Source organism: Thunnus maccoyii, chromosome 19 (assembly GCF_910596095.1).
Source record: "Thunnus maccoyii chromosome 19, fThuMac1.1, whole genome shotgun sequence".
Classification (NCBI taxonomy): domain Eukaryota; kingdom Metazoa; phylum Chordata; class Actinopteri; order Scombriformes; family Scombridae; genus Thunnus; species Thunnus maccoyii.
Genome location: NC_056551.1, coordinates 11,728,494 through 11,754,224, shown reverse-complemented (window position 1 = coordinate 11,754,224; position 25,731 = coordinate 11,728,494). Strand labels below are relative to the sequence as shown.

The 25,731-nt window shown below is 39.8% G+C and overlaps 1 protein-coding gene across 3 annotated transcripts in view; it reads right to left on the bottom strand.

Annotated features, from left to right (window-relative positions):
• LOC121885534 (transmembrane protein 132C-like) overlaps window positions 1-25,448 on the bottom strand; it is a 177,871-nt gene extending 152,423 nt beyond the window's left edge. Inside the window, exons 1-2 of one of the 3 annotated variants that reach the window (XM_042395079.1) lie at window positions 25,295-25,448; window positions 23,645-23,840 (exon numbers count right to left, since the gene is read on the bottom strand). In XM_042395079.1, the coding sequence (XP_042251013.1) occupies window positions 23,645-23,711 (67 nt within the window). In that variant the 5' untranslated portion in view covers window positions 23,712-23,840; window positions 25,295-25,448. Of the gene's footprint in view, window positions 1-23,644; window positions 23,841-24,024; window positions 24,300-24,324; window positions 24,814-25,294 lie in introns of those variants that run through there. The other 2 variants (XM_042395077.1, XM_042395078.1) reach the window with 2 other exon arrangements.
• Between the last annotated feature and the right edge of the window lie 283 nt (window positions 25,449-25,731).

Sequence of the window (25,731 nt, the reverse complement as noted above, 5' to 3'; positions counted from 1 at the left end):
ACAGGACTGTTGAGTGTCATTCATCCCCAGACATCATTTGACAAATAGCTCATGTGCGGTCGCGCTACAGACAGCAGCCATTCATTACGTTTTATGCCGACTAGTTTCACCTGAGTGATTTAGCTAGCTAACAGCCAGTCATCTGATGGCAGATGAATAAACTTTAAGGAAAATGCTTTTCTTTCAGTTCAGCATTTGACCCTGTGTTTACTTTCTTCACTGTGTCAGAGAAGAGAATGAAAAAAATAAGACAGACAAAGCTGAGCTTTGAGACAGGAGAAGAAAATGTGGGACAAGAGGTGAATGAGAGAAAGAGAAAGAGAGAAGGCGATGGAGATGACAGAGGAAGAGCTGCAGGTACTGCACACTATACTGCACATAATGCAATCTCAAGCAAAAGAATGAAATAAAGAACATGTATCTAATTTTACTAAATTATTTATATCCCACTGGCAGGAGACAAAAGTGAGGAGTCACAAAGAAAAGGACAGGCAGTGAACACAGAGGGTGAGAGAGGAGGAGAAGAAAGAGAACAAAGAGTTGAAGATGGACAGAGAAGTGAACAGACAGGAATATTGTTGAATGCAAAGAGACAAGAGGATATGAAGGAGAGAGAGCAGGTTATGGAAAGAAGAAAGACACAGAAAAGGAGGCTGACCAAAAGAGCACAAGAGACAGTGAGGAAAACAAGAGAGAGACACCAGACAAGCAGAGCATTACTGGAGGAGAAGAAAGGTGACAAGAGAGAGGAGCAAGATGAGAGACGAGAGAGCTGACATCAGTTAAAGAAGACACGTTTCTACATGAGCTGGATTCAGCCAAGTTGAAAAATAAACCACTAACAGATGAGAAAAAGTACTGCCTTCTCAAAAATAAATGGGTCATACATAACTATAATTACCCCAAAACAAAGTTTGGTGAAAAGCAATTACACTGTAATGTAAAGTGGGAGGAGAAATATCCTTGGCTTAGATATTCAGTTTAAGAGAAGGCTTTTGGCATCATTTTTTTCCCCTCCAAATTCTTGTTGGTTCTTCATTTCCTTCAGACTAATATATTGCAGCTTTAAACTGATTCTCTTGCATTATTCCTTGAAAGATAATTTATGTTATTGTCCACTGATATGGTTATAAGCTATTGTTATCCAATTTTGCTTCGCATCTTTCGCATCTTAAAATGCACATATTCAGATCAGGAAAATCTGCTTTTTTTTCAGGGAAGCATACCATGGATGTATAAAGAGAACTGGATACAGTGTCAGAAGCAAGGCCCTGTTCATTCCTATGAAAGGTGCTCAGTGGTGTATGAAGCCAAAAAAGCCACTTCCTACTGTAAAAAAAAAAAGACCTGAATGAATGCATGCTGCGCACACACTATGGGCCCAATGCGCCTCAAATGAGAAATGAGAAACGCTCATGAGAAAGCTCATTTTTTGGACTTTGGTCAGTCATGTGTTGAGTAGTTCAAAACAGAGCCAAAAGCCTTCTCTTAAACTGAATATCTAAGCCCAGGGTATTTCTCCTCCCATTTTACATTACAGCTCACCTTATATCAAAACATTCAAACTTATAACTTCACAGATTTACAACATTCCCTCTAAACTTCCTCTAAAATGCTGTCACTTTACACTTTCCAACACTTCATTAATCAAGTATTCAATCTCCAGTTTTCAGCCTTCAGCCAACCAGTTGCTGTGATTCTTTTGGCTCATGCCGCTACATGACTTCTTCCTGACAGTGTTGAACTGGATCACAGGAGATTATACATAAAAATTGTGCTGTTATTACTATAGATTTGTGCTGAAAAAGCTAACTTAACTTAACTCACTTATTGGTATCAGTCATGTTGTTTTCAATGAGTCATTATGGTCTCAATCACTAAATTCAGGCCCTCTAATGAGTATGCTGGAAAAATGTTGGAAACTATTGCTCCATTATAACATTTGAGGACTTTGCTAGTAGCTTTGATATCTGCCATGTGAGCGTTGATTGACAGCAGCGTTGATCGCCTGTTGCTCTCCCCTGGCTCCAGGACTCGCACTGAGTCAGACTATCATTGCAACATTTTGGTAAGTTTAATGTCACTTGATTATGATACCTGTCCTGTTAGCACAATTTAGCTAAAGTAGCTCACGTTCACTTTGGTCCAAAGTAGCGGGGAGTGTTTCCAGAGTGTGAAACGCAAGATCCCGCACCACTTATTTGGAAGGTCCTGGCTCCAAATGGAGAAGATGGCACCAACCATAAACTGCAATTCTCGGTCACATCACACCTGGTTATGTCTATCATTATATACAGTTTTTTTGTTGATGTCATTTTAAAATTCAAGGTTACACTATAAGTTATGTTCATTCAGGTGGCCCACTCAGTTATTTGTAGGTTTCATGTTTCCTACAGAAAAGTATTCCAGTCGCTGTGAGGTATGCAGATTTTAAATGTGGGAAAAGTAAAGCACTGGTAGAGAAAAGGAGAGAGAAAAGTTGGATCGGAACTCCTATAGTTACTGTATATCCTGACTCAAGCCACTGTGTCTACCTCATACCTCTTCACCTCCAAATGTGGGAAGGAGGAGGAAATGGAACATGAATAAGGAGCAGCATATTTTTGGAAACAGAATCAGTACTCATTTTCACCCTGTATGAACTGTATGTGACCATGTATAAGAGTGGTATTTGACTAAAGTGAGTCTTCAAAGTAGCCGTATTGTGCTGAGTTGTTGGTTTGATTGTGTGGTCATCTGTGCAAACTCACCAAAGCAACAAAAAGTGCTCGGACAAGCGGTGGTGGACAATCCCTTCATTAACATAAGAACATCCTCCATATCCTGACTGGATGCCCTCTGGTGAACCAGACTGACCTGACTCAGCAACTAAAGTGCACGGAGATGCCCCTTCACTCCAGCTTTAGTTATTCTACTGTATAGAAGAGTCATTCCTCTTTCTTTCCTGGGAGATAAAGGCAGTTAAATCCTTAAGACAGTAGTGTAACAAAGTTATTGTTTCCTCAGATAATGAAATAGCTGATCAGTAAATTCCTCTTCATACTGTAGACTCAAATGTGCTATATGTGGCATTTTTAGATGTATTCTTCCTGACTTTTTGCTCTTTTTGATACATTATAGTTGGTTAAGTGAAGATTCACAGGAGAGACAGGGCAAAGATCCAGGAGATGACAGCAAACACTACAGCCTTGAAATCGATTTGGGCTTTACTTTAACTCTGGCCAGAACCGTAGCCTTTCTCTCAGGAGTTCATAAACATTTTTTTATGCCAAGGACACTCAAAATGCCTCAAAAGGTGAAACAAAACAATACTGTGGTGAGTGCATTATGATCTGATTAGGAAAATAATGGAATTCAAAATGATAATGTAGCTCCATTTTCTATTATTGTGTTCGAATGATTCAGTTTATTAGTCTGTATTATATTTGTTTTTGGTTGTTTTTGTTTTTAGTCAGTTTCAGATGTGTCTTCTGATTCAGACATCTTCAACAAACATTTTAGCAGCATTAACAATACTGAATATTTCCATACACCCTGTGTGTGCTGCAGTTACTCTATTGAAATGATGTATGTACCTCATGGGTTTGAGACAAAGACAGGCAGAAAGAGGTGTGTGTAAAATACTCTTTAATGGAATGGGAAGGCTAAAAAAAAAAAAAACTAGATGTAATGCAGAATGTGGAACGGCTCTTACCTGCTCCACAAGTGGAAACAACACATCCTGAGTCATGTCACATATGTAATGAGCAGGAGTGTGAGTGGTCCCATAACTTCAACCTTTCCATCAGGTTTCCCAGAAACGTCCATCACAAAGTATTCCTGGAGCAATATATATGTTTGCACAGACAGTGGGGTTACTTTGTGCACTGTGAGACTAAAATGAAGGCCTTTAGCTGCTCTTTGCTGCAGAGAAGCAACACGTTACTGGCAGGTCCATATTTATTATTTGTTTGCTAGTGGAAGCCTTGTCTGCATTTTGTGCGGCTCCTGTTTTCATCAGGGCATTTTAATTGGAGTAAAATATCCATCTTATACCCCCTTACCACCAACTGGATCCTAGTACTGGTACTGGGCTGGTGCTGGTCCACAGTTGGTTCAACTAGCAAATCCTCTAAGAACGAGCTTGCTTTTCCACAGGCTAGAGAGCCAAGTTGTTACGTAACTGTACACGCCTCCAGTTTCCTAGCAAAGCTAACTTCAAGGACTCCAAACTCAAACATAGTAGGTGGCAGTAATGCACCATAACGCCTGCCATAAAACACCTGCCATAAAACACCTGCCATAAAACACCTGCCATAAAACACCTGCCATAAAACAGAAAAAAAGAAGAACTTCAAGACAAGAAAAACTTCAAGCACAACAACTACATATGATCTATGCAGTTTGTTGTGCCACTATGTGTTATTGTGATACTATGTTTATTCATGTTATTTACCTAATTTATGTGCACTTGTTTCATTTCAGCTCAGTGTGAGAGTCTTTACTGCTTTTTACTGTCATTTATGGTTGCGCTGTTTCTCTCCTCTGCTCTGTGTTTCACTGAGGGCGGGGCTCAGCCCCTCCGGCTCCACACACACGGAGCGGATCAGAGAAGAGACAGATAGCAACAACTACACTTGTACGTTACTGCAAGTGCAATAAAAGCTTTGCGAGAAAAAAGCCAATAAGAGTTATTTATTAATGTAATCTGTGCAAAAGATGGATGTGATGCAGACACATGACTGTGACTAACTCGGGCAGCTCCTCACATCCCTGAAAACATAGTCAGCAAATTTCCAAACAGGCATTATTTGAATAAACTGACCACATATTGGGAATGTAAATGGTTACTTTCTCGCCTGAAAAAATATTAAAATTTAATGAAGAGACATATTTACAGCTTTTAGCCTGGCTCAAAATCTCCACCCCAATGTTGGAGATTTAGTTTTACTCTGGAACCAGTTTTCCTGGCCGAGATCCAGCTCTTTTGCTGTCGAAACGCCAAGAACTGCTTCAAGATTAGGCACTGGCACCAGCCCTCGAACTACCTTGGTCTAAAAGGGGTATTAGACATCATCCAACACCGGCTGATCATTTCACTTCACCCTTCTTTACTACTACTATTTACTTGTGCATTTGGCACAAGTAATTAACCTCTACTTTATTATGACTGGCTGATGGTTGCTGCTCATGAAAAAAGACTGTTGAAATTAAAGAAGGCCTATTTAATGACTAAACAAAACAGGAACAGTCTTGTGTGATGATTAGTTTTAAGTCAAGCAAGTTTCATTTGTTCCACAAAACCTACTTTTTACTCACTCGCTTTTTAAAATGCAAAACAGAAGCGAATGGTTGCTGAGATCTAATGGTCTCATTTGTTTGCATTAATTGCACTAATGTCTCAAAATTAATGTGCCGATGCTTTACTGAGGTGAAATTGCTAAATGCAGCAGTTTCAAAGTTTTCAGTCCCACTTTAAAGTTTCAATTTGTGCTCATTGACATCGATGGACACACACGAGCAGTTTATTCCATCTTTTTGTCTCAGAGGTGTTCAAAAATGAACTTCAATTGAAGTTCAATCGAAAAGTTTAGCTGGCAGAAAAAAAAATTCAGACAAGTGAAGTATTTAACATACAGATTTAAGGCACAATTGAAAGCAATTTTTGTACAGACCCATTTTCCACACTACTTATACATTTGGCACCTATTATTGTGGCCAACCTTTATGTATATATAAGAGTGTGTGTGTGTGCGCATAAATGTGGGCGATGTGCCTGAATGCTTGAATAACTTTAACATTTGTTCATATGAGTGTATATGTATGCACATATCCTGATGTTTGTGTATTTGTATGCACATATTACACAAACTCCATCAGCAAACATGTGTGCAAACAAATCCAAACTCACATTAATCATTACTTGTTTTGAGCAAGCTTTCCCCATGATGGACTTATTTCCCATTCAATAGCGAGCAGAGCCTGCCGGGGGCATTTTAGTGTTCCACCTCCTCAACATTCCTGAACATTCTTCTTCATTACAATGCCGCAACACCACAAACATGACCTGCACCAATAAAATGTTCCATTAATTTTGCCACAGCCCAGAATAGCTTTTCTGCAATCCTTGTGCTGAGACAGGGATTCGGCACCATGCGATGTACTGTAGCTGCCCCGAATTATCATACAAAAGAAATAAAGAATAAGATTTCTTTATTTCACGCAGCCCCTCATCAGACACTTATGCACACAACACAGCTACATCAAAGCAAGAAATCAATTTATTTTCTGCTCTGCCTTATTCAGTCACCGCATGCAGTCCCCAAGTTTATGAAGACACACATAATAATTAGTCTACAAAGACTCGCTGAATATTCAGTGGTCCAGATCCACTGTCTCATTTCACCACAATGTAGAATGAAAATAGATGGGTACATAACACAGGACTGATTTTTGATTAGCTGAGCCAAACACTGTGCAGCACAAAAGTAGATTGGTTACATAGTAAAAAAAAAAAAAAAAAAAAAGATTCATTTCACTTTCCTTTCCTGCACTGCTTTGAAGGATGATCCATCTAAATGTATTACATCACTAATAATATATAATGAGCTTATTTGATAAGATAATGCTATATTTAGTGAGATATTAGTTTCGGTCACATTGAACCCATTTCTCAGTACAGTAAAATGAGTCTTCTTTAGCCTTTTCTTCTCTAATAACATTATCAGCCTATCATTTGTGTGTTTCTTTTTCTCTTTTGTGTGTGTTATTTAACAATGAAAGGGAAAGAGGAGCAGCCTTTACGACGGATTGGAGAAGATTTCTCCCTGGCAGCGCTGAGCCACGGCAGCATCACAAACCTCACAAAGCCCGACAAGGACTCGTGCCCCCCTCCCACCCCTTCCAACCCCCTTCTCTCAGTGGCCGCTTGTCAGTGTCATGCTGCCAAAAGACTGTGTGCCCTTCACTTTGTCCCAGCTACCAGTTATGGGAAAGTGCACTGGGATTATGTACAGAATGCTCTGCGCAGTGCAGGAGCTTATACTTCACACCACAAGTCTGATTCCCATTGAGAAGGCTGTAATACCACACCTGCAGAGCCAGATAAGCCCTCAATCCTTCCTTTTATTCTACCACTATTATTCTCGTGTGTAATATCACATCAGCCAAAAAAGGGGGAAAATCATTATGAAAAAAAAAAAAAAAAAAAGCAGCTGTGAGCAAATGGAAATACAGCAGCAATTTATGATGTTAATACTCATGCACATACCTTATCCTCTATGGTTTGCGTGCTGTATGCACTGCTGGGTGTGCAGCAGCTTATTCGTCCCTAAATGTTGAGCGGTGAAACTTAATGGGCATACCGTAGCGCTAACGTCATAGTCAACTAGCCGATCATCACTCTGACAGCTGGAAAGATAAAGTGTTCTTATTCCAGCTGGAAAGATAAAGTGTTCTTTTTCGATAAAATTTCAGTCGGGGGTGGCATGATGGTGCAGAGGTAATTTGACAGCTGGAAAAACGGGGGTTTATGATTGATGGCTACATCTCTAATTTTTTTTTCTTTTTCTCTCGATTAGATCCACTGCTTTCTTTAAACAAGTTAACCTAAAACAGTCAGTCATACTGCAGATTTATCAGTAGACAGGCCAGCTCAAATCCTTAAGCAAAACAACTTCAACAAATATAAATTGTGTTTCATCACATGGTTTTCAATGAAAAAGTAAAGACCCCTGGTTAAGGTTGAAATTTCAGAGAGAAAGAGTTATTTATTAGTTACTGTTCTGTAAAAACAAACAAACAGAGGATTTCCTCAAAAATTAAAGCCTGACAGAACACAGGATGAGCAAAGCGTCGCACTCCTGACTGACTGACACAAATTTGGTGTCTGTACTCTACACAGCCGATATGGTCCAAAATACTGATTGTATCTAGCAGGACCCTTTGATCTGCTTTCTAACCCACTTAATTAACCAGCTAGACCCATTACAAAACCATGAGAGTGTTTAATATAGCAAAATGAACCATGAATTTAAAAGCAGCATGGTGCCGTTTCCTAGCTTTGATGAGGAGACACGACTTTGTGAGCATGCAGTGCTGCGGCGGTGGAAAGCTGGCCAGGAAATGTCAGGTCATCAGAATCCTGTGATTGCAGCACTCGGAATCGTGAGGAGGCGGGGGGGTGAGGGGGGCTGGACGGAGCACAAAAACATTTTTAAATGTAAATCCAATCTAATGAGCTCACCATGGCATAATTTAATCAAATCTACATATGAAAGAACCTCTTCCCTGTACGACATCAGGATGGAAGTGGTAATAATTAGCTTTACAGATTGGAGGTATATCCTGGCTTAAGAGGAAATCCAACCTAAGAATGGCAAGATAAATGTTTGCAGTGCTTACTCACACTCACACTGTAGACAAGCAAAGCAAACATGTTTTGAAGGCAAGTAGACAAAATAATATACTACAGAGAGTGAAAGTGTTTGATGCAAGACCTGAAAGGTACAATTTTTGAATAGCAGGGTTCCTCACTATGATGAAAGGTAATCTGTGTTTTGTTTTTGCCAGGCTGATTCAATTTGTTGTTTTTTTTTTACTTTCTGACTCCTTCAATTTTTATCTATAACTATTGTTTTTAAGCTCCAGTTCCTTTTTATTTCACCTGAATAACATTTTTTTGTACTTTACTATCTGAACAGCAACAACAAGGAGAATTCCTCAAGTCATTTTCTCAATATAAATGTTGGCTTTTAAAGATTTGCAAATGTTTGTGTCCTCACTGTGCTCCAGGCTATAAACACCCTTTGCCACTAATTCATAGTCCACATACTATACATATAGTACATTTTAGCCATGTTAGTGGCATAGCTCTATGGAAGCCAATGTTGGTCTTTTGGTCAATCTGTCTGTCGGTCCACCGCTTTGCTCCAGACTTAAATATCTCATCAACTATTAGATAGATTGCCATGAAATTTTGTTCAGACATTCATCGTTCCCAGATGATGAATCAAAATGACTTTGGGGATACAACAACTTTGCATTTAGTGCCACCAACAGGTCAAATTTTTCATTTATTCAGTTAAATATCTCAACATCTGTTGGATGGATTGGCACATATTTTGGTGCAGAAATTCATGTTCCCCCGAGGATGAATCCTAATGACTTTGAAGATCCCCTGACTTTTTGTCTAGAACCACCATCAGGTCTAAATTTCAGTTTCAGTACTAACAGTTTTTTTTAGAACAAGTGTACAGCCTCACAGAGTTGCTAGCATGCCCATCTGTTTTATAAAAAGGAGAAGTTTGCAGTTTTTCAAGTCTGACTATAGTCAGCTGAACATGTGTACATTAAAATTGTTTTTGCGTGCTGCAATTATTCCTGCAGTTCATATTGGCCATTAAGAGATCTCTTCCTGCAATGGAAGTGCACAGTCCTCTTTCTGTGCAAAAATGTAATTAAACCTATCTAAATATGAGGCTTTAGCAGTTTGAGTCAAGTGGATATCTTCCAAATCAAGGTCTTCTTCGTACAAAATTTACTATTTGTGTTACTATCCATCCACTGCAGCTCACAACGCAAACAATGTATGGGGAAATGCAAAGAGGACATTTTATCCCCCATCTGTTCCTTTTGAAACATGTTAGGAGTGGGTCTTTTAATGGCCTGTATGAACAGAGGGATCATTACAGCAATGTACATATGGTCACCTGACTATTGTTTTAAAACTGACTTGAGAAATTACTCTATATTGGAGGTAGTGGTGTTAGTAGTAGTTAATTACTCATTCTGTCAACAGAACATTTATCAACTTCTTTTCAGCAGGTCATTTATCAAGGAGAAATGCCAACCACTTGCTAATTTTAGATTCTTAAATTTAAGGTTTTAAGGTTTTCACTATTCACTATTCTACTATCTGAGGTCTTAAAACTGTCGACAACTAAATGATGAATTGATTATTCACAAAAATAATCAACAGCTTAATCAGTTATGAAAATAATCTTTGCAACCTGGCTTTATATGCTTTTTAACAATCCTACCACACAACCACCACACACACACAATTTACAACCTTTAAAATGTACCCCAAACTATATGTGTCTGACATTGACTCAGTGATATCTGTCTTTACTAACCAACTGTTGTGGTTTAAACAAAGGCTACACATCTGCTGTTGCAGATAACTGTGCCGGACAGGCAGTCACTGCATAAAGAAAAGCTATCTGATTCTGCATCCTGGCATGCACGATATAGAACAAAGATTGCATTGCAATACAAGGACAAACATGTAGCATGCTGTTCTGTCAGTTCTTCTTCACTGCACGACAATATATCACAGGATTTCTCAACATTTTCTGGCTCCTGAGACTTTCTTTTTCGTTTTTTGGTCCAAAAAAATCTCATGACCTTAACAATTAGAGAGCTGGCGAGTTGTCAAGTGAAAATGAGCTTGGCATATTTTATATTCTGTTCTATAAAGCATTGGGGGGGAGGGGGGGACAATGATATATCCCCAACCTATTTTTATATTAAATTATTTAAAATCAATATCAGTCAGTTACCCTCCTGGGAAGACATCAAGGAAACCCACATGGGGACCAAACCAGAAGGATGACAAACTAAAGAAAATTAAAGTGCAGATAGAAATCACACCTCAGGCTGTGAGGTTTAAGACATGAGTGGACCACATCAGTCCAGCTGTCTACCTCATCAGTTACCTTAAATAAAAGTGGCATGTGTCCCTTCATACCTACTTTGGTTAGAGTGTAGTGAAGGGCATGTATCCTCACTACAGCCTGAAACACTGTATTCATGGAGATTACACACACACACACACACACACACACACACACACACACACACACACACACACACACACACACACACACACACACACACACACACACACACACACACATATATACTGGCTCAGAGACGCCCAATTACCTGCTGGAAAATACTGGCACCCAAGAGGCCCCAGACCGGTACCAAGAGCCCACACAAGGCTCACTCACTCAGCTCCAAGCCCACAGCGAAACAAAGGGGATTTCATGTCTCTGTTTAAATCCTTCGGCTTTGGATACATTTCGGCTCCCCCCCTATATGGACCTTTTAAGAGCTGATTTATCCTCTATTAATGAGGCACTGGGCCCAGTTCTGGCCCTGGGCATGCTAGGAGCAGCACAGTATATTGCTCATATGGGAAAAAGGGAGAGGATGACTAAATAAGAGACATAATAAAATCACTGTTATTGCCTTAGATAGGGTGCAGGCACATGCTAAGCTTAGATTAAAAGCACTGAAAATACACATTATGGCCTAAAAGTGATCAGATATTTGGGGTAATCTGATCAACCAGTTTTCCAAAGCCTTCAAATCTCCTGTGTGTTGACAAATGTTGGAACAGGATGAAGCAAAAGCTCTAAAAATTGAGGCAGAGATTTAGTTCTTCATGTATAACTCAGCAGCCCAACACAGGAGGCAGGTATGGAAGGAAATTGCAAAATCGGAGCTCAGCGCAACAAGCCCTGCCTTCTTCATTTTGTCTCTTAGTCGGGTCTGTGCAACCAGGCCGAGCAGGCAGTGGATTGGTCATTCCTCTTCTATTTAGATTGATGCAGGTGAGAATGCACATTGGTAGGTCTGGTTACCCGTGATAATTAAATTCTAAAGAGAAGAAAGGCCATGGAGATGGCGGAAGAGTAAAAGTAATGAGTTCATGGAGACAGAGTGGAAGATGCAATGGACACAGTGGAGATGTGGATAAAGGATCTTATCATGGATAACAGGAATAAAGCATGACATATGGGTCAGCAGATTCTGCAGGCCAATGCCTTGTTGTCAACTGCATTGTGGGGGTGATAAAATGAGGGAAACTATATTTACAGCATAGCTGAAACAGATCATAACATTTATGGGCCAAGAGTATGAAACAAGTAACTGGTGGCAACAGGCTTGGGGTAGTTTTTGTGTTGAACTTTTACTTTTTTGTGATATTATGTTACCATATACCATACCATATAACACAGAACAACTGAACTTCTATACTAGAAATGATTAAAAGAGCATCATTCCATGTATTTAAAGGGGACCTATTGTGCTCATTACCAGCTCTATATTTTTATTCTGGGACTCCACTAAAGTAACTTTGCATGATTCACAGTTCAAAAAACTCCTTATTTATCTTATAGTGGCCTTTGATACAACCCCTCAGTTCAGCCTCTGTCTCTTAACAGGCAGTCTTATCTCCTGTCTCTTTAAGGCCTCCCTCCCAATGAACCCACTCTGTTCTGATTGGCCAGCTTTTTGGAAGCCTGCTGAGGGGCAGCTGTATCAGAGTCATGGTACTGCTGATGAAAAACCAACATTTCCTGCTTTTGCCACTTCATATTAAAAGCTTTTAAATGAATAAATAATGGGCGACTTTATTGTGAAGAATTTACAGGAAATTAAATGTGTTCCTAACTGAATTAGCAGAGCTTTGCTAGGACTAAAAAATGGTCAACACAACAAGATATGGAGATGGCCAAGAGAACAGTAATGGAGGGATGGAGTTGGAAAATGGAAAGGTAACAAGGGGAAATGGAAGATGAGAATTTTGAAGTTAAAAGTGGGAGAGCCTCGGCGAAGAGAAAGAAAAAGAAAGGTGATTCACTGAGTCATAGTGAGAGTGAACATGAAAAAGAAACCTACATGGTTGGAATGAAGATTTGGGTTTCGAAAGAAGGTGCTGGATGTGGAGCTTTGTCAGAAAAGCACACTGTGGCAAGATGGATTAAGAATGAAGTGTGCGAAGTTAAACTGATCGACAGGAAACAATCCGGCTTGATAGTTGTTGTGTGTATTTCAAAGATATAGATGGAAAAAGCCTTGAAAATCTTGGTGGGTTCTGGGATGGATATGTACCCAGTGGCATGTTTTCCGCTTAGCAAGGAAGCTCCAATAAAAGGTGTTGTTGATGGAGTCTCACATAAAGTGGATGCAAGGAGATTTAAAGAGTGTAAAGGGGTGACATCAATAGAATGAAGAGGTTGGACGAAGTAGTTAATGAAAAAGTATAAAACTAAATCTGTTATGCTTCATTTTGATTTGGAGTACTCGCCTGATAGAGTGTTCTTGGATCACGTGTTGTACCCAGTATGGCAGTATGTTCCCAAACCTTTGCAGTGTAAGAATTGTTGGAAGTTTGGTCATTGTTTGTATTTAGGAGTGATTTTGCCACATGTGGTAAATGTGGGGAGAATGATTGTGAAGGAGGCTGTGAGAAAGCTCCAGAGTGTCTTCTCTGCAAAGGCAATCATGTAGCATGGGAGGCTAAATATCCAAAGAGAGTGACGGAGGCAGAAATAATCAGGGTTACATCTACGTAGAGACTTAAGCATGAGGAAGTAAGTAAGAAATATTGTGATGTGAGACAAGAAGCTAAGGAGGAAAAATCAGCTAGAAAACATGACAAGTTTTGTTTTATAAGGATCAGGTGAGGTTTCTGGCCTTTTTGGCAATGGTAATTAACAGTGCTGCTGAAGTAGAAAGAAAATCTGAGAAAATTGACATAATTGTAGATACAGCAAGGAGATTTCTGGTTGCTGTGGGGGTTTCTGGAGAAGGTGTGCAGCAGCTGCTGAGAGAAGCTTTTAGTTTCTCTGAAAACATCTAAAAAATTATAGCAGAGTGGGAAATGGGTGAGAAATAAAATGACTATTTTATTTAGTCAGTTTAAATTTTAGTTTAAATCCAGTAGATGGTGATGGATGGATGCCAACTGCCACTAAAAACCAATAATAATAATAAGAAGATATGGGCATATTTGGAGCTATTTGTTCAGTGGATCAGAGAGAATCAGCCGAGCAGAAACTGCCACAGTGAGATGTTTGATGAAGGGCTGCAGACGACCAGCACACCTCCAACAGGTAAACAACTTATTTATTTAGCCATGCTGTGTAATGGAAAAACACTCACAGGGTGCCAGCTCAACTCATGACTTGAGTCATGGCTCGGCGTGACTACCCCCAAAACATTGGAAAAATGCCATAATGTTATCGGAGCGGAGCGGTGAACTTGTGCGCTGTGTGTGGAGCAGATGACGATATAAAGAAATCCGTCATGAGTTGACGTCAGCTCAGGCTGGAAGTAGAAAAAAAACGTTGGAAACTGAGCGTTCAGAGCAGTCTGAAGCCGGTGCTTTTTGCTCACAGGGATTACTTCTATACATTTACCTCATTATTTTAACACTTTGGCCATGTTTAATATGAACATTGTAACATTATATATATGACTGAAATATGAGTCCCCTTTAAATGACAAGTACATTATTAAATAACTCATTATTTATCCATTAGTGGAAACATTTTCTTTATCCTTCCTGTTTGTACCAAGTGATATAAAACGTATTGCATGGAGATCCTAATATGATGTAATTTTTTGCTGGTAGTAATCAAGAATTCCTATATATTGTACTGTTAGAAGGGAAAAACCTGCCAGTAAAAATCCTCTCAAATTTGCCCATGATATTTCTCTATTTGTCTGTTCAGCTTTGCTCTTTGATGAAAGAAACTGGAACATGTGAGGAAAAAGAGGTAAATGAAGAGGGGAAGGAGAAAGGTTGTTGGTGATGAAAGGGGAAGAAGAAAGATGATGACGATATGAAGGTGAGGGGGAGGATGGAGGATGGTAGGTGGGGAGAGGAGAGAGGAGGGGGAGCAGAATAAATGAGGGTGACAATGAAGAAGACCATATGTGAGGATTCACATTTCTGATTACAGAGCCATATTTGGGCAAACTATGCGAAAAATTAAGAGGCTGAGAGTTTGTATGTTAACACTGCTAATGTACACACAAACACACACATACACAATGCTCAACTGTTGAGGCTTAAAAACAGATTTTTCTCATTCCGTGATGACATCTGCTGCACGGCTGCACAGATTGCAATTTTCTGACCTAATAGGGCCTACCAACTGGCCATCAGCACATTTAATGTTAACTAGAAATTGACCAAATAACAGTTTTTTAAGGCTGCTCACAATTTTGAGTTCAGGTCTGGCCTGAAGCCAGCAGATCGATCAATATTTGTGTCTCATTCTCCTGGCCAGTGTATCACAGGGCCAAATAAACCATATAGCCACTGAAAAGCAATCCACAACACCTTGGTACTATATGAAACGATGCCTGACCCTATATTTTGTGCTTACACAAAGTTATACTGTTAAAACATCTGGAGGCAACTGCATACTGTGCATACTTAGCACATTAACATATAGAATACAAACTGTCAGTGCTCTAGTTTGTTTCACCTATCAGATGTTCCATGCATGACTGCACATTCCTGGTAATCTGAGGCAAATATTACATAATTATTTAGTTTGAAAAGTGCTGACACTATTCCAATCTATTTATCACTATGGTTGAAGTGTTCTGAGCCTCACTTGGCTTGCTGCGTGAAAGTATTAACACCTATATGGATATAGGTTTTGGAAGATGGAAGCCCTATTGCTAATACATTTTTTTATTGGCTGGAGCCCTCAGCAATGTTTACCTCTCTTGAGGCAGTGTTGCTGAAAATTGGTAAGGGAATTGAGTCTTGGTTTGGGAGCCACATTCCTAAAGGTGTGGAATAGCTTCCCCTCAGGTTTCAATTCTGAAGTGTCCATCAAGTTTGAAATTAAAATTCACCTGTCTGTGTGGGGAGTTTTTTTTTTTCTTCTTCTCTTTTGCTGTTGTTGTGCTGAACTTTTCGAGTGGTTATTTTCTCATCTCTTAACATCTGATGAACCGGGTGCTAAATCAATCAATGAGAAACAGCTTTTAAGCAGAGTCAGACATTCAGCTAAACCAGGCAAAGAAGAGACAGATAGATATAGACAGACTGAGAAATGCTGTGGCTTTGGGGACTTACAGAAACAAGAAAAAGACTTCATGACAGTGCCGCCCATCAGGACTATTTCCACTGTTATCAATCAGATTCCCCTGCTGGACCCAAAAAACACTGAGGCAATAGCTTGCTGCTCTGACCTGGACAGATAACAGCAATACCAGAACAATCTCCTATTACTTTTGTCATCGTCTCTTCCTTGGTACCTGCAGTATCTGCACAAAAAGTGACATAACTCTCTTCAAAAATACAAGAAAAGGAAAAGGTTATTGTCTCTCTCTGACAACTTATTGCAAAACTTCTCCTTTTTCCATAAAGTGATGCAGTGCGAGGCCACCTCAGCAGGGGGTTGAAGCCCAAGTGACAGACTTGGAAGAGAGGAGAGCATGTACTATACCTCCAAAGTCTTGTGGGACCTAAGCCGGTGAAGCGAGATAAATATGTGATCTGTGTCTATCTTTCATAGAGGAAGTGACAAAAATTCTGTTAACATTTTCTCTCTGCTCTGATTGCGTAGGTTCTTTCATTTCCTTCTGATTCACTGGGTGAGCGCTGAGTGTTCTGTTAGTTATGCTAATTGTCTCCAGACCTCCCGCAGAGTGCGATCCTTTCCCAGTTGGATGGCTGTGAAGTTGTTTGCCCAAGGAGATCAGACTGTGTGTGTATGTGTGTTTACAGTGTGCTGCTACAACGTGTCACAAAAGCTTTAGTGATGCTGCACACGTGCGTTTGTGTGTGATTATGTGTGTCGGGGTGCATCGGCACGGATCTTCATGCGCCAGCCATGGTTAGGCGCGCTGTATTCCCCAATCCTCCAAACACCCACAGTGAAAGGAGAAAGCAGGGAAATGTTTCATCTTAATGCTGTCATATATCGATTATTCTCCATTTCATCCTTTTCGTCTTTGATCCTATTAGTAAAGCAAAACCTGTGGGAAAAGAATGACACTTTGCACATTTCTTTTCCCCCGGTGGCTTACATCCTATGGATTTCTGGGAAAGCAAATGACCATGTCCTATAACTGAAGAAATAGTTAAGGAGTAAAATCCTTTCATTTGTCATGCTGTCTAAAGCCCACGCTTTTCTGAATTCAAAGTTTTAACTCAAAGTATGCCTCAGTATTTTCATGAGCTGAGCAGCACCAGACGTGAATGGTATTTTTCCAATTATAATTATCAATAATTGCAAAAAAAACCCCAAAACAAAACAAAACAAAAACACATCTATCTGAGCAATCATGCTCGACACACTTTGTTGGCTTGGAAAGACCATTATTGCTGTATTTTGAATTCTCTGCACAGGGCTGGACTGTCCTTGTACAGTAAAGTCAGCTGCTGTCAATCACTTAGCTTGCACAGCTAATGACATTAGGTAATATTATTAGCTGACTAAAGAAAGAAAAAAAAAAACATCACCACCCATTTCAATAACAGCTCTCCAGCCAGATATTGTTTATGATATTTTCTGCTGATGAAACAGCCTCCATTCCCTAAATGTTATGTCTTTACTACAGACATAATCTAACAAAACAAATACCCACTTCTGCTTGGGTGCTCTGAGCATTTCTCCAAAAACATAAGGTGTGCCAGGTGGGAAAAAAGGGTGTATCAGCGGGAGACCAGAAATGCTTCAAATCCACTGAATCAATTAAAAATCCTTCTTTGCCAAAAAAGCATTCAGTGTCAGCACCCCTAAGAAGAGCTGTTTATCTGGGTCATCCAGGCACAGCTCATATACTGTATGCCTGTGTTAGAATTGAACTTTTCTCTGATTATTTTCTTCACTTAAGGTCTTTCCTACGAAAAGATTAATGTTGCAATAAACAACTCAGAAACGATTTCTCATTTTACATCAGATATTGGGGTTTTTTTTCTCCCTTACCAAGATACAGTACTGTACAGTTGCCATGGTAAGGCTTTTTACATTAGCCTGACCATACGAGGGAGACAACATTTGATTAATTAAAATTTATTTTCCAACTGCCAATATGTTTTGACAGAAACGTAATGCCCTCTCAATTACATTTTTTGTTAAATCAAAATAATGAGGATATATTGTTAATTAAACTGAAATTAAATCATTTCATCTTCCCATAACTTTTAAGTGCTTTTGTTGCCACATACACAAACTCATAATTATGTTTCCTAAAAAATGTAATTCCAAGGAGACAGGGTTTTTTTTCCCGACCATACCAGCTTTTACAAAAAAAAGAACAAAAGTGTACAGAAATATTTATATATATAAAGAAGGATGCAGACAAACCTGAAGTGAGGACAAGCTGCTAAACAAATGCACAAAGAGTAAAGTTAAGCTAACTACAGGGAGCAATCACTGCTGCTGAACGCCCATGACTACAACCTCCCACCACCAGGTCCATCTGCTGCTTCCTGGTGTGTATTTATTCAGCAACACTGCAGCTAACTTTAATAAGTTGTGGAGGCTCCATAAGGTCTGCAGGGACAACAGGCCACCGTATGAGTGCTCTGTAATGAAATCTGAATAACAGAATCCACTCTCATATTCTGAAACAATAGCAACATAGTGGGTTAATAGCTGTATCCCAACTCGTAGAGGAATGTTAATTGTAATGTGTAATTATAGTAGCTCTTGATTAGTATGTTTGGGATTTCTCTGTTGTGCAGCACTCCTCTTGGCATATTCTCATTGTCTTCTCCAATTAAAATCAGCCGTTTCCAAATTGTAGTTCAGTGGCTGTTCAGTCATCCCAAGCTTTTCCCACTTCTTCCACTGCCTCAGTAATTGATATTTTTATATCAACAGTACATCAAATGACTGTGTGTAATGTGAAAGGTGTCGATCGTAGTGAAAAACACAGAAAAAAAAAAAAAAAGATCACCCAACTCTGCAGCTCCCCTCAGTTCTCAGTAGTCTTTTAGCCTCTTTTAGCTCATTACTTTTGTTTTCTGGTTCACAAAGTCCTCGCTCATCAACCTCTTTTTCAGCACAGCAGCAGCACACAGATGTTGTTTTTATAAAAGCTCTGAAAAACCCACACGGCAGGTTTAGACCAAGCCAAAAAACACCAAATTAATTCTAATGTAGTACTGTGTCTGCTGAATGTGTACGTATTTATTTGCTAACACTATTTGTGCTACTGCATCAATCCAGATGGACAATCTTGAATTAAGGAGAGCCTGTAAGTAACAATACTTTAGTTAACCAGTGTTAAGGATTATGTTAATTGGGTTCCTACTGGGATATTTTAGAGAAGCCCCCAGGCTGTTATTTCTCAAATTGTCAAATAGAGTGACAGAGAGTGTAATATATCAAAGAAACAAAATCCTTTTCCACTTCAGTAATGCTCTAACTTTATCATTCAACCAGCCAGTGCAAACTTAGGACTACAAGCTGCTCAGTTCGATTTTTAATTAAATCTAATTCAATTTACTGTTTACAAGACCATAATGGCTTTGTGAAGTATGCACAAATTTTGGATTTGTACTACAACATATTCCTTAGATTACCTTTCACTTTATGACTTGTGTCTCTGCATTATGACCCATAATGACATATGGCTCCCTGGTGCAGTGTTTGCTTCTGCTGCTCTCTGGAGCCTGGTGTAAAATACAGTGTCATGCAGGGCAAGCCAAGCTTCATCCATCACTTCAAAATACAGCGTTTCATTCAGTCATAGTTCATTTTTGCACACAGATTCAGCAAATTATTATTAAATGTTTGTCTTGAGGGCTACTGCATTACAGACAAAATGTTGTGCTTTTCAGTATGATAAACTTTGACTTTGCCCCTGGATAGTAAAACACTTTGTTTAGCTGTGGGAAACACACACGCAATGTTTAAGAGACTGACTCAATTTTTAGCCTCTTGATCAAGGCCTCCAGTAACAAGTAGTGCTTGTTTTATGGTAATGAACATTAAAGCTCATAGAAATTACTTTTGAACCATTTAAAGGGGAAACAAGCGAAAAAAAAAAACAAGAGAAGAAGAGAAGGGGAGAATTTTTTCACATGAGAACTTTCTACAAAGTCTGTTTAATCTATAGGCTCTCGCTGTTTCTTTAAGCAGAATCGCTGCCCAGAAGCGAGCAGCCCTGCAACCCCCCTCCACCCTCCCCCAACAGAATTAATCCAAGAGATGCTCAGAGGCAACAAGTAGTATCCCATGAGACGTTGCTCTCCAGGAGGTAGACACCAGTTTACATTTCACAGCCTTAATGTGAGTGCAGTGGGGTCACTCCGGGGTCTTTCTCTCGTCTAATGTTGGCATGAGATTATCTGTTTTCAGTCTCCACTTTTTCACCTGTTTCGTCTTTAGCCTGTTAAACACTCTCTGTGGCAACTGAGGTAAAACAGCCCACAGAATAACTTCATTACTGAGAAATCCACTTCAGCCTCTAAAAAGGTTCTAGATGCTGTTTTTTTTTAGTTTACTTCAATATGAGGTTATTGTTTGTGATTTTTAAAATGATGAAACCATTATAAGGAAAATGAAGCAGGGGAGGTAATGCTTGGTGCAGGAACTGTAAAAGCATTACCTCTCAAGTGAAAGAAAATTCATTAGGGTAACAAAAGTGAAAAGGTTAATGGGGGAAGTTCATTTACTTGGTTGGTTAGCAGAGACAGACCAGGACTGAAAAACATCCCTGACTCAACAGCCTCTGACAGCACTATGATGATAGCTGATAATAAAGCTGAATTGACTAAACTTCTTTAGTTAAGATATTGTGTCAAAGCTTATAGTAAACAGGGCTAATCTTGCTGGGAGCTCATATGGAATTTGTTAAAAGGGGCTCATCGACTCTTTTTAATTCAAGAATCATCCATAAAATTTAAAGATTCCACTGTTTAATACACTGGATTATAGCTTTCAGGTTTTACTCTCTCTGGACTGGTGATCTAACCAGGATACACACTCCTTTGATCTTATCCTTTATCCAGACACTCCTCAGTTGTCATGATGGTACTAAATGGTACATTTCGTTTCCTATATGCATTAGTAAGGGAGTGGAGGTCAGGAGGTGGATGGACATGTCGAAATTGTGACTTTCAGTACATGGACTCCATGTCTCATCACACACCAACAATTAAAGTTCACCTTTACCGTTCTTCTTTACCCAACCTTAACCATACTGTAGATGCTATATGGTGATTTAGCAGAGAATAAGAATGTGAAAAAGTGTTTTCAGAACTCTAAGTAATTAAAAATTCCCTCCAAGACACATAAAAAATACTCTGCTTTGACTCGTGATTTATGTCTGATCTGGTTTTTCCACAAAAAGTTCAAATACCTCCCTAAAACGACATCTATTCCTTTTACCTCATTGAAAAACCCAGAATCTATGAATATGCAAATATTTTTCTCTCCAAAAGTTTAACTGCTGGAAACAAGACATCTTTTACTTCACTGTAAAGTCCATCCTGCAACTTTTATAAGTTTGACTTCTTGTAAAGTGGTAACTATGCAATTTTTCCCCTGAAACTTTTTCTTTCTGACTAAGAGATGACAATCTTCCAATCTGTCCTGTATAACAAAAATAAAACTGTCAGGCTATATGGAGTATTTCCAAATGGTCTGATGGCCAGTCTGACAGTGTGTGAGTGTGTGTAGGTATCCTCTACAGTATCTGCCTGTCAGTACGCGTGTCTCATCGAGACAACCCAGACCCTCTCGGTGAAAGCAATCAGATGACCTGAGAGTTATAATATCCTCTGAGACTCTGAACACCAGGGGTCTGACTGACAGGATAGAATCTGTTGGGGGTTTTTTCTCCCTCTCTTGCTCTCTCCTCTACACTTTCACCCACAAAGATTAAGAGGCTGACCAGATCCAGTGAGATATGAATCAATCTTTGGTCTATGTCTGTATGTTTCTGGGTTGGGCCTCACCTGGTGAAGAGAGTCTGAAAACTGTTTTCCAATAGTTTTAGGGACTACTCATTTTTTTGTTTGTTTGTTTTGGGGGTTTTTTCATAGTTTTCCCCTCCAGTTTTGAAAATATTTTGGCAACTTAATTCAGGAACATGGTAATATCACTAGAAAGGAGTCCACTACACCAAGCGAGTTGAAAGTTGGATCCACCCAAAACTGCAATGGTCAACCGTAAAACTGTTTCACACGCAACTCAAGGAAGTTCTGCTGAATCTGAGGTGTGTAAGAGTGGATAGTTAGACGTTCTTGGAAATACATATAAATGAAGCTAGAGTACAGACATTATGGTGATGGTTAGATGGTTAAATGTCAGAAAATAGTGAAAAATGTTGATCACTGTTTCCCAAAGCCCAAGAAGCAACCTAAAATGTTTGTTTTGTCCTGACTGCACAGTCCAGAACCCAAAGATAAATCTGAAAATATTCACCTTTAAGAAGCTGGAACTAGAGTATTTAAATATTTTAAAATATTTTAAATATTTTTCTTTCAAAAAAATACTCAACACCATTACTAGATTATCAAAATAGTTGGTGATTAATTTTCTGTCAATCAACTGATTAATGAACTAATCATTGCAGCTCTAATGTGCTGGATAACTTGGCACAGTGGTTTCCTGGACCTGTTGTCACAGTGACGTCGTGAGGCAAAGAACAGATTAGTTTTATTGTTATTAAAAAGTAACAGTACTTTTACTTGAGTACAGTGTTCAGCTACTCTACCCACCTCTGCAAATAAGTGCTTTAGTTTGGCTAAACTGCGTTTATTTTCAAACTGTCAGATAATCTGACTGCTCTTGTTGCTAATGGACCCAGATTTAGTGACACTGCTGCATCCCCAGATCTAAGCAATGAAATGTTGTCATAACCAAATGGAGTGATAGACAAAACTACAAGAAATAAATATGTAATTTTTCTAAATACGGTAAACTAATTTCTTCATTATCTGAACATAAATTTGTGGTCTATGCCAAAATATCTGTCTTCTGGTGGCCACAGCCAAGTGAGAGATGTTGATTGGTGTCTGGGAGTTTTACATATAAAAAGGAAAGGCTGCCCGTACACTGACATTTGCAAGCTCCTAAGTTTTTTATTAAAGCAACATTGCAAGGTGTCCGTCCACATCGATGAGAAAACATTTTACATATGTCTCTGATTGGCAGGTAAATAATTATGATGGAAACACACAGTTTAGTTTTTCCTATATGGTCATTTTATAATCACAGGCCTGTACAACTCACAAACACACACACACACACACACACACACTAACACCCAAACATGCACGCTCTCACAATAACACATAGCCTATACACTTCAGCACTCAGGTGCACAAACACACATCTGTTTATCTAAGTGCAGAACTGCAACTTAGTGAGAAGATGATGATACTTCTCATTTTCTGGGTTGTGTCTGCAGCCTGTTGTTATTCCTGGTGCTCTGCAGTGCCATGCGCGCGCACACACACACACACACACACACACACACACACACACACACACACACACACACACACACACACACACACACACACACACAGCATCCCATTTCAGTGCTGCTACAACACCCAAACCCCACACGCTCTCTCTCTAGGCAACTGTCACAGTTCATTCACGTTAATATTACAAGTCATTTTGTATTCTGCCACAACAGCTTACAGCTAATTATATGTCTCATAAATTATATAGTGTATGTCCTCTTGGCTGAGAGGAAATCATTTGCATTTCATTGTTCCACACTGAATAAAAATCACTCAATAAAGGTTGATGCACTCAGAGTGTATCTTATTATGTGGCCATGCCCGTTACCTTTCATTTCCATAATTCTTCTCCAGTTATATGAACACAAGTGCTCATTGATAATAGCTGAGGTTTCTCTAGGGGGGTCTTACCTGTGCACAGGAGAAGCGCGCTGAATCCCACGCACTGAAACGGACCCATATCTCGCCGTGGACTCATCTTTATTCGGGGGAGGGGAAGCCTCTGGATAACTCCCTCAGCAGAAAGCCTCGCAACTTCGCACGCAATTTATCCTCTGTGAGCGCTTCTCCATTTGAAACCAAACTGTTGTATTCCGTGCGACACCACCTGCCATCACAGACATGAGGAAACGATCATCATCATCATCATCATCATCATCAGAACCCCCCTGCACACACAGTAGCTTTTCACCCTAAAGGAAGAAAACAGAGGAAAGTGCCTCGTCCCCCCCCCCCCCCCCCAAAAAAAAACGACTAATTACTATAGCAGATATCATGAATCAGATTCTCACAAGCTTCTTGGTTGCTGAGCTGATTCTTCCCGAGTGTGTTTTGACTTGAGTGTTAATTTCTGAGGATAAAACAGGTGCTTCGGGGGGTGTAAAAACAAACCGTCTGTCACCAATCGCACCCGCAAGATGTTCTAATATGTGGCACATGTGCTGATCGTTAATGGTGTCTCTCTGTGCTTCGGGAAATAAAATAGTGTACAACAGTCCATCAGGAGGCTACAAAAAGCAACATAAACGTCTTTGAAATTGAAATAAGTGTGTGAAACGGATGCAGTGTTAGGTTGTCTCTTTGCTTCTTACCATTTCTCTTATTGCACACGAGAGGTAGCCTACGGCGCCGCGGTCTAATCATCCAATAAGCTGTTGGCATCAAATTAAAGCCAAGCTGCAATATTTTCATCAACGATAAGAGCACCAAAAAAGAAAAAAAAAGTCCTCAACAATTTCTGTTTTTCCACAGAGAGGTCATAACGCGCAGCTATTTTCTTTTCTTCTTCTTCCTTTTTTTCATAGAGTGGTGCGTTTTGCAGCGGGTCCCGAGTCACCTGAATGTGACAAATCACATGTGTAGAGGCTGCTGTATCCAGCAAATAGTCCTCCAACTTTCCACGCGATGAAGAAGCGTGCACAGATCAGTGGCGCACGGTGGCGAAGTGGATCCTGAGCTTGTTGCTGCTGCGCTCTGCACCCTGTGACTGTGTGCGTGTGCGTTTAGTGCGTGTGCGTGTGTGTGTGTATGTGTGTGTGGACCGGAGAGTGCTGAAGCTGAGAGAGAGAGGGGGGGAGGATTGGACTCCGGGCTCGATTGGCAAACTAGAGGGTTTGCGGGCGTCACGTCAGCAAGTATTGTGCCATCCAATTCCCGGGGGGGGGGGGATTGCGCTTTTTTTGGGTCTCAACTCATTTGAAAAAAAGAAAGTTGACGGCAAATTAGAAAGGAGTATGTTTAATTACATTTTCATTTTCGGCTGAATGTTAGAAATGAGAGTAAAGCCGGGGGACTCTGCAAGTATATCACAATTCCAACGCATAGGTGCCCTGCAGTGTCATCTTGAACATTATGAGCATGAAAACATTGTTTAAAATAAATATGAAGACCAGTTTTGTATATAGGGCTCCCTGAGAACCAGAGGTTTGTGACATATAATGAAGTGAAAGGCACACTTTTACATTTGGAGTTTTTACCTGGTCATCATAAAATGGTTCTAAACTCAGGTTAATGTGGCTGACAGTACTCAATACATTTTTATTTTAGCACTTCTATACTCACATGGATCATTAGTGTCCATCCAATGAAGAGAAGAGTAGAGAGCACTGCAACCTGTTGTGCCACGGGGTCGTTCATGAGAACCAACAGTGCCCCCTACAGGGCGCCTCTGATTGTATTTAGCTGCCCTCAGCTAGATTCATGACTCATGAGTCAGTGAATCAGGAAGTGCTGCTGCATAATTATGAACCTTCCACAGAACAACTGTAGGACAAACATGGTGATCTGCATAAAGGAGCTGTCACATCTCACACAATAAATAATAGCAAAAGTGTTTGCAGAGCTGCAGCCTTCGAGTCATCACTGGGGTGGGTTCAGGAAGTGGGATATTTAAGCATTACCTTGTTTGGCCGTTTGGCTGGGGTACAGGGGTAGACAAAATAATGTAAACACCTAAAACATGAAGAAATCACAAAAGCATGTGAAGTCAAGTTCATTAA